General features: G+C 40.5%; 1 protein-coding gene and 1 non-coding gene across 2 annotated transcripts; both read right to left on the reverse strand.

Moving 5' to 3' along the window:
- Positions 1-4,044: 4,044 nt before the first annotated feature.
- On the reverse strand, positions 4,045-14,197 carry LOC105750381 (mediator of RNA polymerase II transcription subunit 24). The gene is made up of 6 exons (XM_031966211.1): positions 11,785-14,197; positions 6,533-6,570; positions 6,000-6,082; positions 5,364-5,542; positions 5,153-5,255; positions 4,045-4,755 (listed from the first exon to the last, which is right to left on the reverse strand). Exons 1-6 carry the CDS (start codon positions 11,811-11,813, stop codon positions 4,606-4,608), a joined length of 582 nt encoding a protein of 193 aa, XP_031822071.1. The 5' UTR covers positions 11,814-14,197; the 3' UTR covers positions 4,045-4,605.
- On the reverse strand, positions 6,144-6,248 carry LOC111720518. The gene has a single exon (XR_002770175.1). It is a non-coding gene; the product is annotated as a small nucleolar RNA SNORD124 (small nucleolar RNA).
- Positions 14,198-14,695: the final 498 nt, after the last annotated feature.

The following is a 14,695-nucleotide window of genomic DNA, read 5'->3' on the forward strand; positions in this document are numbered from 1 at the left end:
CCCCTCCCCAAATTCACCCCCAACAGCACAGAACAGAGCCACCAGCTCACTCTCCTCTCAGTGGGACACGTGAGAGAGAGGACAGTACCCTAAGAGGAAGCCCAGGGCCCCCCACCTCCCATCCCTCACCTCAGCTCCCTGGCTTACCGTGGTGAAAGGCATGAACTGCAGGATGCTGCCTCGGCTGCCCTGCTCCAGGCAATCCACACACTCCTCCATGAACCACTGCACAAACTGGGTGTGAGGCCCCGCTGTCCTGGCCCCCAAGATGGAGGAGATCAGCAGGAACAGGTTTGCTGGGCAGGGACAGAGACAAGAGACACAAGAGGTATGAGGGGCAATCTGCACTTGGAGAAGAGGGAGGGCAGAGAGGCAGGGAGAGAGCAAGAGGAAAGAAAGGAGGAAGGGGTTCAAGAGAATAACCAAGAAGAAGAGACAGAAAGAAAGAGCAAAAGGAAAAACAGAAGAGACATAATCTAATTCAAAGGAACTACAAAGGTGAAAAGAAAACTAACAGAAATCCCCACCACCAAACAAAAAGAAAATGAAAAGAAACACCTACAAAGGCCCTGTCCAAACTTAGAAAACTTTCCCCAAAGGCTTTAATTCAAAAATCTCTCATAACTATATATACACTTCAAAACTGAAAGAAAAACTATTCATAGAACCCAGTCAACTATAAAACAAGAAAAAGGCAAACACAAAAACACTATTTACTCAAAAACACTCCCCCAAAAACCTCTTCCAACCCTCACAAAACCTCCCCAACCTCCCTTCCCAACTGACAGAAGCCAAGCAAGAAAAACCCCACCCTACCACAGAAAAGTCTCCCAAAAACTCCCTAACACAAAAATCCCACAGAATACAAGCTTCCCTGAAATTTATCAACAACTTTCCAAGAAAAATGAAAGAAAAAAACACAACTACACAACAATACATTCAAAGAAAAATGCCCTAACAGTAGAAAAACACATCAGTACTGAAAACAAAGTAGAATAGAACAACAAAAGAAAAAACACAAATTACCTACAACATAACCCCACTATGCTAACCACCTAAACCTAAAGCTTAGTAAATGAAACCCCTAAACTCCCAACTCCACTTCTCTCAAAGCATAAAAGTAAGAAAAAACACAAAACATAAAGCACAAAGAAATAGAACACAAAATAGAAATGCTTTCCAACTTTACTAAGTACCCACACTAACCCCCTCCTAGTATCATCAGCCTTAAAATCCAAAACAAGCAAACCCTAACACATCAACCACTTCCCTATACCCCGCTCCTTAATTCCCAGAAACCAGAAAACACCACACAACACAAAACAACCTCTCTTCCATCTGCTCACACATCCACAAACCTCAAAACCATCAATCCAACAAAGAAACAGCAAACATCCCCATCAAAATATATAACCTCTGCACAGAAACTTACCTATTCTCAGTAATTTTAGGTACCTAATTTAAAATAGAGCACTCAGAAACAACCAAAAATCTACCTCTTGTACCTTCAGAAATTTTCTCCCCACTCCCCTTCATAGCCCAGAAAACAAACACAAACCATCTACTATACAGGCATCTCAAACCATAAAAACTAACTAACAGCAGAACCCTATATACACAAAAACTTTATAGCACACATATTAGCAAGTATAACAATGTAGTAATTTATAAATGCAAAACAAATTAAACAAGCAGAAACTAACAAACATAACCAAATTACTATTATATTGGCCAAATACACAAAAGCATAAAAATCACATGAAAAGAATACAGAAATAAATAATAAACGAAAAAAAATACATCTGGTAACTACACAAAAACAAAAAAATACACAAAAACACTTTAGTAAAAGCCACTTCATATATAAAAATAACAACATTAAAAAAAAACAAGAAACAAAACAAAAATAGCAAAATGCAAATACAATAACTACTACAATTAACTAACCACTCTGCCTTTTACATTCAATTTCTAACACCACATTTAAAAAACACTCTCACCATGAAAACCAAACACCAAAAAACATCATAGCCATAACCAACAAAATGTCATTTAAAAACTCCAGAAAGAGCCCACAAATACTTGGCCCCAAAACTCCAATCCCAGCAAATACATTATTCACCACACACCATATGCCAAACATGCAAACAACTCTCTACTCTTTAAAAATTTATAATCCACACCAGAAAAACCCCGCTTAGAGAAGAACATAGAAATCATTTCAAATACTTGAAACCCATCATATTAGCCATCAACCCTATCTACTTGGCTCAAAAACCAGCAGCAAGCAAAAATTGTAAAAATGCCAATTACTTGGCCAAAAGCCAAAAAGCAAGAAAACAGAAAACTCACACACAATCATGAAAAAACAAAAACAAAAAACTAATAGTAGACATGCAAAAACAAGCAACCAAGCTCATAACTAAAAGCTCTAAATGAAACAAGCCCAAAATGACAATAAAATAATACTAACCCACCTAGAAATACTTAATGAAAACACGTCAAAAACATGCATTAAGCAAACAATGTCATTAAACACAAACTCAAAAAAGCCATAAGAAAAACCATCACTTAAAACTAAACCATCAAAAGAAAAACCACCATAAAATAAAAAACAAATTATAACATTTTATGCAATAAAAAAAACATCCTACTTCATTACCAAAACGAAAAACACAAACCATAAACTACTTACCTATAATTCTAACTAATACTTTCCCTAAACTGTTTTTTCACTATAAAACAACCACAAAATACAAAATTCGAAACATAATACCCCAAAAAAACACCGCTTCCCAATTAACTTTCTCTCCTATCTCCAAAGACTTGTGCTATTAAAAAACGCCATATCAATTAATCTACACTCTGCAGGTGACTAAGAACCTCCTACTGGCTATAATGCCAAGGCCTAACTTATTTCACAGCAGGACTGCACAGAATGGTGAAAAGGGTATACATTCTGTGTCAAAAGGAGAAATAGCCCCTTTCCTACAAAGCATACCAGCTTGCCTCTCCCTAGCCTGAGGCCCTACCACATTTAGTGTAAATAAAGAGAAATCATTTCCTAAGAATCAAGTGCCAGGGTGGAGAGGGAAGGGGGAGCCTCATATTTCTCAGGCTCCAGCCCAGGCTTGGCCCCCACCCAAAACAAACCCATATTTCCAGAAGGGAACAGGGACTACCCCTTTATAGCTCTTCCCGGCTCTGGATTAGTTGGGCAGAAATGGGTGGAGGCAAAATTCTTTGAAGAAATAAGAATATTTATACTAAGGTTAAGGGGCTAAACCAGTACTTGAAATATTAACTGATATTTAGAGAATCCCATCTCTCTTTGGACCATAATTTGGCCATGATCCAGTGGAATGAGTGCTGAACATGAAATCAGAAAGACCTGAGTTCAAATTCTGACAAAGAAACTTAGAACTTGTATAACCCTAAGTAAGTTATTTAATTTCTGTCAGTCTTGGTTTCTTCATCTGTAAAATAAGGGAGAGTACTTACCTGATAAGATTGTTTTTTGTTTAGTCTTTTTCTGAATCCAATAATATTGTACTTTTCCAATTACATGTAAAGATAGTTTCCAATGCTCATTTTTGTAAGACTTCTGTGTTTCAAACATTTTTTCTCCCTTCTTCCCTTATTTCCCCTTTCCCCAAGACGGCAAACAATATGATATAGCTTAAACATGTAATCATTTTAAACATATTTCCTTATTAGTCAAGGTGTGAAAGAAAAATCAGAACAAAAGGGAAAAAACCAAGAGAAATGAAAAGCAAACAACAATAAAAAAGATGAAAATACTAACCTTTGATCTACATTCAGTCTCCATAGTTCTCCCTTTGGATGCAAAGGGCATTTCCATTCCAAGTCTACTTCAATTGTCTTGGATCAGTATTTATTACTCAGAAAAGCTAACTCTATCACAGTTGATCATATAATCTTTCTGTTACTGTAAACCATGTTTTCCTGGTTCTCTTCACTCCACTCTGCCAGATAAGATTGTTGTGAGAATCAAATAGGATGACTCAGATAAAAAAAATTTTTGAAAACTTTGAAGTTCTATATAAACATTAGTTACTATTGTTATTATTACATAGGAATTCCTGCTTTACATCCAGAATTTTAGCCGGTGAAATCTTTTAATAAAAGAAAGCACTAGATGAAGACTCTTATATCATGGTCAACTTTCCATTGAGGGGAACAGAAAGTACCACAATGGGAATGTGCTCTACAGTGTCTGTAAAAACATTTTAGCTGCACTTTGCCAACTTGTCCTTTTACAAGACATTCAAAACTACAGTTGTTTTTTTTTTTTAAGAGGAACTCAAGTATTTGCTAAATGAATGACTGAAAGATGCTGAGTTCTCCAGGACCCTAAAAATCCCAGGAACAGGGAAGACAAGCCAAGGATCAAAGGCTGCAGAGGAAGGCACAGATAAGAGCTCCCTCCCAAAGATGCAGAATTAGCAGCACAACACAAATGGTTGGTTTTTCTAGCCCAGAAAGCATCACAGTGATTGGAGGCACAGTATGCAGAAGGGCAAGGAAAGGTTGGGAGGGGAAAGGGAAGATTACAGACCTCTCATTGTAGAACTGCAGGGTATTCTAACTGGGGAGAGGCCCTACCAGTTGTCGAATCATCTGCAGTGATTTCTCCCGCTCATCCAGGCCCAGCATACGGACATGGGCCACAAGCCAAGCAATAGCACACACTGCCAGGCTGCACACCTTTCCCTTGATGTTGTCTGTGATTTTCTGGGAGAGAAAACACATTTGCTGCAGCCCTGCCCTGCACCCTGGACACTGTTTGTCTTAGGGAAGCCTAGGAAGCCCTAGGCAGGCTTCTAGGTGAAGCCAGGCTCCTAGGTGAGCCTGGATGAGCTCAGCCCACCCTCATCCAGGGAGCCCACACTGACAAGGAGGGATGGGAGGGACTTAGAGAGACTCAGAGATCTAGAAGTGACCATGGCTACAGAAGGAGAGGCCCTGGATCTGAGTCCTACAGACAGGGGGACCTCTACCCTAAGGAGACGCAGTGATATCCAGGGCTGGCAGCCGGCCCTCCAGGGAAGAGAGGAGTGGAACAAGGGCAAAATAAGAATGTCATATGCTGAGACCAAAGGCATTACTGGGGATGGAGAGGGATGGCTACCTGGATGGACTCAAAAGCCAGGACTCCATTCTCCCAGGCATTCAGAATCTCCAAGATGGCAGCTAAGATGCTGAGACAGGCCTCGTGCCACTTCAAAATCTGCCTGTTGGGAAGAAGAGGGAGGAAGGTCACCAAAATGGAGGCAAGAGCATGGTCTTGAAAGAGAAGGACCCGGCTCCTGCCCCACTTGTACTCTTTCCAGGCCACCTACACTAGCTTCGTTTCAGAGGTGTTGTTGAGCAAGGCAACCAAGGATTCCACCTTGGTGGAGTCAGGCCGGAAGCAGGGGTGGTCAGGATTCAGGATTTTGCCCTCCTCGGGCATACACATCTGCATCCAGGTCTCAAAGAAGGGCACTTCACCCACAGTGCTTGACTCTGACAGAATGACCTGGATGGAAGAACAAGGAAGGAGAGGGATAAAGTATCTCCCCACCAGGTAACCCTGACCACAGGGACGACAGGGGAGTGTGACAAAAGCTTTCAGAGGATTCCCCCCCCACACTTCTGCCTGAGGCGGCCTCGATCCCCGACATTCTCTCCCCCCTGTGGGACCAGCCACTCTTTCAGGGCAATGAGGAGAAAATAAGGCCTCTGCTTCCATCTTGTGGTCACTGAGGATATGACCCCAAAGATTCTGCAGGAGCCTATGGGGAAGAAGGGGAGAAGGGGAGGAGAAGAGGTCCCTCTCCTGAGGGCCTGGGCACCCTCCACCCCTGGCTTAAGTGTCGCGATTCCTGAGAGTTGGTGATGGAGGAAGCTTCCTCTGGACTTCCCCTCCCACCTCCCCGAGCCCCCTGCCACCCTCCCCCCCACCCACTGCCCACTGCCCTTCCCCTCTCACTGACCTCAGATCTATAGGTCTGGGCCACATGGCACAGCATGAGGAAGGAGATGTCAAAGAGAAGCGCACGCACTGAGGCTGCTTTGGCTGTGGGGAGTGGATGCCCAAGTGAGAAGTCTGGCTCGCCCAGGGCTGGGGGCAAGAAGGTTTCAGCTCAAGGAAGGTCAGGAAGAGAAGGGCTCCATCACAGGCCTGGGACTCAGGCTCCTTTTCTTGAGGTTTCACTTGGAGCATCATTCCTCCCTTGAATTACAGGGGTCCCCCAAAGGTTCTCATGGAGCCCCCCCTGCTCCCCCCTCCTTCCCCAAAGGCAGAATCAGCGTCACAAAGAGAACAAGTGGGCACAATTCTACCAGAACCCTCTCTGCCCACCCTCACTTGCTCCAGGCTGGGTCCTTAAGCAACCCTGATTAGTCATCCCTCACAGGGCAGAGACCACACCCTCCTCTCACCCTGACCCCCAGCCCCACCCCAATGCCACCTGTTCTTAGGGGACTCTGGGGGGATGCTGGGGCAGAGGCCAAGGAGATCACTTACAGTTTTCACCATTGATGTGCTTTGTGAACTCATTCAAGCTGTGGAAAGAGGAGACCTGGGTCAAAAGGGGAGCCTGGGACAACAGAGACAGTGGGGAGGGGGTGAAATCTATGCTTCCTGACAGTGTCAGTCTTAGCATTTGGGTTGTAAGTCACATCACACCAAAACAGAGCTTCATCACCACATCTACAAACATCAAAGGCTAGCTGATAGTAGAAACAAATTCTAGTACATGGGAAAGCGGCCTTCCCTGGAGAAGAGCTAGAACAGGATTTCACAAGGAATTACTGAATAATGCACATGGGCTAGAAAGGCCCTTCAATACCAATTAATCCAATCGAGGTATTTCAGGGAAGAAATCTATGCCCAAAGGGCTGAAGCGAATTGCCTGAGATCACAGAGCTCCTTAGCAGTAGAATCAGACTTTCTCTAGGTCATCAGATTTCTTGTATTTGGTTAATGACTATCACTCCTTTTGCCCAATATTTTTAAAAAAAAATTTTTCTAATAATGTAAAAAAATTTTAACATTCATTTTTTAAAAGTTCAGAGTTCAAAAACTGCTGGAAAAATTGGAAAATAGTATGACAAAAACTAGGTGCTGAACAACATCTAACACTCCATATTAAGATAAGGTAGAAAATAGGTTCATGATTTTTAGGCATAAAGGGTGATAATAAAAGCAAATTAGGAGAGCAAGGGATAGTCTATCTCTCAGGTCTGTGGAGAAGGGAGCAAGTTATTGCCAAAGAAGAACTTGCGAACATTATGAAATGCAACATTGATAATTTTGACCTTATTAAATTAAAAACGTTTTGTACAAACAAAACCAATGCAGCAAGATTAGCAGGGAAGCAGAAAACTGAAAGGGGGAGGGGGGAATTTATAGCTAGTATTTCTGATAAAGGCCTCATTTCTAAATATATAGAGAATTAACTCAAAATTATAAGAATACAGGCCATTCTTCTATTGATAAATGGTCAAAGGATACAAAGAGGCAATGTTTAGACAAAGAAATTAAAGTCATTTCTAGTCATATGAAAAAAATGCTCTAAATGACAATTAGAGAAATGCAAATTAGGACAACTCTGACCCTATCCAACCATTCTGGAGAACATTTTGGAACGATGCCTAAAAAGTCATAAAACTGTGCATACCATTCAATTTAGCAGTGTCACTACTGGGTCTCTATGCCAACGCAATCATAAAAAAAAGGAAAAGAACCCACACTGGGCAAAAATTTTGTAGCAGTCTTTTTTGTAGTGGCAAGGAATTGGAAATTGAATGGATACCCTTCAGTTGGGGAATGGCCGTATAAGTTATGATATATGAATGTAAAGGAATACTGTTCTATAAGAAATGGTGAGCAGGTTGATTTCAGAAAAGGCTGGAAAGACTAAACTGATGCCAAGTGAAGTGAGCAGAACCAAGAAAGCATTGTACAAAGTAACAAGTTTATGTGATGATCAGCTGTGGGGTCTTGGCTTTTCTCAACAATGAGGTAATTCAAGGCAATTTCAATAGTCTTGTGACGGAAAGTGCCATCCACATACAGAGTGAGAACTATGGAGACTGACTGTGGATCAATGCATACTATTTTCACCTTTTGTTGTGATTATTATTGCTTATGTTTCCCTCCCTCACCTTTTGATCTGATTTTTTTTTTTACTCAGTATGACAAATATGGAAATATCTTTAGAAGAATTGCACAGGTTTAACCTTTATCATATTGATTGTTGTCTTGAAGAGGGAGAAAAATTTGGAACATAAGGTTTTTCAAAGAAGGGGAATGTTGAAAACAATCTTTTGCATGTATTTGGAAAAATAAAGTATCACTAGATTTTTTTAAATAAAGGAAAAAAAAGTAAAAATATAAAAAATGAAAAAACAAACAAACAAAAAATGATGAGCAGGTTGCTTTCAGAAAAACCTGGGAAGATTTCCATGAACTAATTTGAAGTGAAATGTACTGTAATACAAAATAACTGTAATAATATCAGGTATGAATAGTAGGTATTCTCAGCAATAAAATGATCCAAGGCAAAGCTGAAGGACTTACGATGAAAAAAGCATTCCAGAGAAAGAACTGATGGTGTTTAAATAAAAATTGATGCATACTTTTTTTGGTTTTCTTGAGATTTGGGTTTGCTGGGTTTTTAATTTTTATTTCTGGTCTGTTTTCTTTCACAAAATGACTACCACAGACATGTTTTTGCATGGCTACACATATATAACCTTTACCAAATTGCTTCCCTTCTCAATGAGAAGGAGCAGGGAGGGAGGAGATGAGAGAATTTGGAATTCAAAGTTTTAAAAATGAATGTTAAATGTTAAAAACTAAATTAAAAAAATACTTAAGTCAGAAGTTCACAATATTTTTACTCTGTCTTTTCTTGTTTTTCTTTATACATACATATGTTTATGTTCCTTGATGATTTTCAAAATCATAACAAAAAGGATTATTTTAATAAAATAAATAGAAAATTGAGTCAAGAATAGTTTTACCTCTCAGACCTGTGGAAAAAGAAGGAATTTAAGGCCAAAGAACTGGAGTACATTATTGAATACAAAATTACAATACAAAAACTGGAAACAAAATTGAATTACAAAATTATCCATTATTGAATACAAAATGTTAAGTTAAATTAAAAAGGTTTTGTACAAACAAAACCATGCAGACAAGATTAGAGAGGAAGCAATAAACTGGGGGGGAAAGTTTGCATTCATGGATTCAGGTAGAGGCCTCATTTCTAAAATATATTTTAGAATATATTCTAAAATATATTTTATATAATTTATTATTCAAGCTATTTTGCAGTTGATAAGTGGACAAAGGATATGAACAATTTTCAGATGAAGAAATTGAAACCATTTCTTGTCATATGAAAAGGTGCTCTAAATCACTATTGATCAGGGAAATACAAATTAAGACAACTCTGAGGTACCACTGTATACCTCTCAGATTGGCTAAGATGACAGGAAAAGATAATGACAAATGTTGGAGGGGATATGGAAAAACTATGTCATTAAGACATTATTGGTGGAGTTGTGAACTAATTCAACCAACAATTTGGAATTGTGCCCAAAGGGCTATCAAACTGTGCAAACCCTTTGATCCAGCAGTCTCTCTATTGGGCTTGTATCCCAGAGAGATCATAAAGGGAAAGAGACTCAAATATGCAAAAATATTTGTGGCAGTTCTTTTTGTAGTAGCAAGGAACTGAAAATTAAGTGGATGCCCATCAGCTGGGTAATTATAGCATATGAATGTTATGGAATATTATTGTTCTATAAGAAATGACCAGCCGGATGATTTTAGAAAGGCATGGAGAGACTTACATGAACAGATGCTGAGTGAAATGAGCAGAACCAGGAGATCATTGTACTACATGATAACAAGAAGACTATATGATGATCAATTCTGGTGGATGTGACTCTTTTCAACAAGAGATGATTCAGGGCAGTTCCAATGGCCTTGTGAAGAGAGCCATCTGTACCCAGAAAGAGGACTATGGGAACTGAGTGTGGATTGTAACAAAGGATTTTCACTCTTTTTGTTGTTGTTTGCTTGCATTTTCTTTTCTTTCTCATTTTTTTTTTTGATCTGATCTTTCTTTGTGCAACATAATTGTGGAAATATGTACAGAAGAATTGTACATGTTTAACATATTTTGGATTGCTTGCCATCTGGGGGGAGGGAGGTGAGAGACAAAAATTTGGAATATAAGGTTTTGTAAGGGTGAAAGCTGAAAATTATTTATGCACATATTTTGAAAATAAAAAGCTTTAATTAAAAAAAAAGAAAGGAAAAAAAAGGAGAAAACTGAGTCAAATTTATAAGACAAGTCATTCCCCAATTGATAAATGGTCAAAGGATATGAACAGACAATATTTAGCTGAAGAAATTAAAGCCATTTAGAGTCACATGAAAAAATGCTCTAAATTATTATTAATTAGAGAAATGCAAATTAAGACAATTCTGAGGTAACACCTTGCACCTCTCAGATTGGCTAGGATGACAGAAAAAGATCATGATAAATGTTGAAGGGGATGAGGGGAAAGTGGGATATTAATGTATTGTTGGTGGAGCTGAAACATGATCCAATCATTCTGGAGAGCAATTTGGAACTATGCCCAAGGAGCTATAAAACTTTGTGCATACTCTTTGATCCAGACTACTGGGTCTGTCTCCTAAAGAGATCATAAAAAAGGAAAAAGGACCCAAAATGTTTTTCGCAGCCCTTTTTGTAGTGACAAGGAACTGGAAATTGAGTGGTTGCCCATCAATTGGGGAATGGATGAATAAGTTATGGCATATGAATATAATGGAATATTATTGTTCTATAAGAAATAATGAGCAGATTGATTTTAGAAAGGCCTGAAAAGACTTGTATGAATTGATATTGAATGGAGTGAGCAGAACCAAGAGAACATTGTATACAGTAACAACAATCTGTGATGGACTTGGCTCTTCTTAACAATGAGGTGACTCAAGGCAATTTTAACAGACTTGGGATGGGAAATACCATTCACATCCAGAAAGTGAACTATGAGAATGAATGAAGCATAGTATTTCACTTTTTCTTTGTTTGTTTAAAAGAACTGAATATATTTAACCTATATCAGATTACTTGTCTTGGGAAAAGGGGAGATAAGGAAAAAAATTTGGAACACAAAGTCTTACAAATATGAATGTTGAAAACATTTCTTCATCTGTATTTGGAAAATGAAATACTACTAAAAATTTAAAAAAAAATTCTGAGTTCCAAATTCTCTCCTTCCCTTCTCATTGAGAAGGCAAGCAATTTGATATAGGTTATGCATATGGATATATGGAGAAGAGAATTCAGTGGTTGAGGACCTCATTCTAATACAGTTTGAGATTGCTTCTTAATCTCTTAGTTCTTGGAATAGAGACTAGGGAAGGGCTCTTTCATTATTCCCAATATTTAAAGAGTCTCAACTCCCAATGGCCTTCTCATCAGAGGGAAAACAGTTAGGATATGGAGAAGAGGAAAGAGGGAGGGAGAGAAATGAGCATCAAAAGCAATTCCTGATCTCCTGATCAGAGGTGGCTAGGAGGTTAAGGAATTAATGAGTGCCTAGACCCCAAGCACAGAGCACACGCACTTGGCCCTCCCTTGGCCACACACACAAACTCAAACAGGAGCCAGAGAGGCCCCATCCCGATCCACAGGCATAGGGAGGGGAAGAGAAAGCAGCCAGGCTGGGCCCAACTACAGGCACACTCACTGCTTCTCCGTCAGACTGTCTTTGTTCATTTCTGAGAGCAGGCCTTGTTTACTACACTCCTGGAGCAGCAGGTTGATACAGTCACAGCTGGGGAGGAAGAAGAGGGGCAGGTGGGAGGACAATGTTGGAACAGACACACAGGAGAGCCTTTAGGGCAGAGGGAATCTGGCTCCTTCAGACCCACTCCAGCTCTGGAAGCAGAGATTTCGAGAAGCTTTTCTGGGGACCTGAGAAAGGGGAGCAAGGAAGCACTAGACCGCACAGGCTGCAGGTCTGCTCGGCCCATCTGGGACTTGTCTACTCAGCTAATGAGGAATCCTGTCTCACCAACATCTCTCCTCCCAGTCTTTCCCAGGGCAGGAGGCATCTAAGGGGGAAAGGGGGAATGAATCAGGAGATGAGAAGGCTTGACTTGTAACATGCTCAAAGTAGGTCCAGGTAGGAAGGAGGGGGCCCTATACACAGAATGGCTTTTCTTGGGCACATCAGCAAGACAGAAGCCGGAGGAACACTCACTTGCACCGCTGATCAGCCCTGTCTAGCAAGGGTATGAGCTTCAGCAGGAACTCAAAGGCACAGTTGACATCTTCAGTGAAGTCCTACAAAGAGCCAGAAACCCCAATCTGGGCTTGATGCCGCCTTTTCCATTTCTAGTCACACATGGCAATGCTAGGCACAGGTGTTATTTTGCTAGGCCTGTGGCCCAGGCCAACTGGCTGGGTGTGCCCACTGTTGTGATGGAAAGAGAAATGGCATCTTGCCTGTTCTGCGGGGATGGTGGGGATGTGTGTGTACAAGTGTATTTACTTGGGGTGAAGCTATTAAATATAACAAGCAAAATACATAGGATTACAAAGAAAACCAATTATATTGAGTTACCAAAGGATTTGTAATATACAAATTCCTGATTTAAGGGCAATCAAACTATTCAGCTCCCTCAAGATTTCCCAGTTGCCCAGCTTTAGCATTCACCACAAATTTCTTGCTTTCTCAATGGTATCCAATTCCAGATTGGGCCATATTTCCATCCTTCCTCTTCTCTTAAGCCAGAAGTTTACATCTGAAAACTGCTTGAGTTCTCTCCAGTCTGGGAAAGTTTACCTTTTCCCCCACCCTCCAAAGGTATGTCTTTACTTTCTTCTAAACCTGAGGAATCTGGAGGTAAGATGAAGAAAAAGGTCATATAGCAATCAAGTTCTTCATCTTTCTTTCACTTTGCTGATGGGAGGTGGAGAGAGTAGAGCATGGAGAAGCCCCATCCCAAGTATAGTCCGGAATATATCTGTCCCAAGAGCAGACAAGAATTCGCAAATGCCAGAACAGAAAGTCTAGTATGTGTTAATCATCCTGGGCTTGCCAGACCCCAACTTCTAGGGGATATGGCTCTGGCCACAGTCACATAACTGGAATTAGAAATAAGTATGACCCCAGAAAGTTCTGGACAACCCCATCTGTCTCTATGCTCTAGCTCTCACCCTACCTTCCTGCTCTAATGTGGCAACTGTTTAACTAAATAGGATCCCTATGGTGAAAAACAAAAAGATCAAATACAGAGCTCAAAATAACTAAAACTCCAGAAAAATGAAGAACCTGGCAGAGGCAGAAAATGGACGGAAGCCTGGACAGCTTGCCAATAGCAGTGAGGGGGAGATCACTTGAGTTATTTAAGGTAGCCCTCTTGTGCTCAATCCTTCTTGAAGTGATAAAAGGGTCCTGGGAACTTGGGAGGTAGTGCTTACAAATAGTTAAGGTCATGCCAAAATGAAAGAGCCCTTCCCTAGTCTCCATTCTAAGAACTAAGATTAAGAAGCAATCTCAAATTATATTAGAATGGGGTCATCAACCACTGAGCTCTCTCTTCCATAAAATAAGGGATCAGGAACCTATCAGAAACTGTACAACGGCTTCTTTTCCCAGTGCCCAACAAACGCAGCTTAATGATCTGATTTCTAGCTGGCTGCACTGCCAGGGGATGAAGGCACACACTAGAGCTGCCCCCCCCCCCCAGCCTCTTCACCATCCATCATCAGCTGTTCAACCAATGGCTGATCTCTCCTGTCAGATTCATGGTGACCTCCAGGACCACAGCATGCACTGCGGGGATCCACTCTGATATAGCTACTTGAAAAGAAGACAAATAAAGCTTGGGAGTAAAAAGCAGAGATTATAGAAGAGTTCAGGTCTCTCTGAGACATTTTGAGGGAATTCTGTTTTCCTCTCAGTGGGCTCATATTCCATTTTAGTTTTTAAAACTCAAACATTTTATTGATACCTTTTGTTTTTATATCACATACATTTTCAATTGTATTCTTCTACCTACCCTCTCACCCCAAAAAGCCATTCCTTATGATAAAGAAGTTAAAAGATAGGTACTTTCCAGTCTACTGGAAAAGGAAATGGCAAATCATTCCAGTATCTTTGCCAAGAAAATCCCATGGACAGTATAGTCCACAGGGTCACAAAGAATCAGATACAACTGAACAACTGAATAACATTTTTCTAATGAGCTCTCAAAGGAGCTCCAAACTCTTCTGCCTGACCTTGGAAATGGCAGTTGTTTTGACTGGCTAGGTCTTCCCAAGCTTCAGTAGTGACTGCTCAATAGTTTGTCTAGAAGACTGCTGGAGAAAGACTGAAGGAGGTAGGAAATAGTGGCTTCTTTAATGTGTACTTTACAAGCAACAACTAACAAAATTGGTACTCCCAGAGAACAGTGGGATATGCAGGCAGGGGCCCGAGTGGTAGCATGCATTTTCTGCCTTTTTTCCAAATAGGATAGGAATAACAATGGCTGAAACTTCGAGAAACCCTTCCTAGTGGTCTGGCATCATGAGAATGGATACTGCTGGACCTGAGGACTAGGTGTTACATCACAAACAACAGAGGCAGGTTGAGAATTGATAGCAGCTGG

The sequence above is a fragment of the Sarcophilus harrisii genome, chromosome 4 (assembly GCF_902635505.1).
Source record: "Sarcophilus harrisii chromosome 4, mSarHar1.11, whole genome shotgun sequence".
NCBI lineage: Eukaryota > Metazoa > Chordata > Mammalia > Dasyuromorphia > Dasyuridae > Sarcophilus > Sarcophilus harrisii.

Coding starts and splice junctions, on each gene's coding strand:
- LOC105750381 (XM_031966211.1), bottom strand. CDS start 11,813: ATGAACAAAGACAGTCTGACGGAGAAGCA. Junction 6,083..6,532: donor GCACATCAATGGTGAAAACT/GTAAGTGATCTC, acceptor CACTCCCCACAG/CCAAAGCAGCCTCAGTGCGT. Junction 5,543..5,999: donor CCCAGACCTATAGATCTGAG/GTCAGTGAGAGG, acceptor TCTTCCATCCAG/GTCATTCTGTCAGAGTCAAG.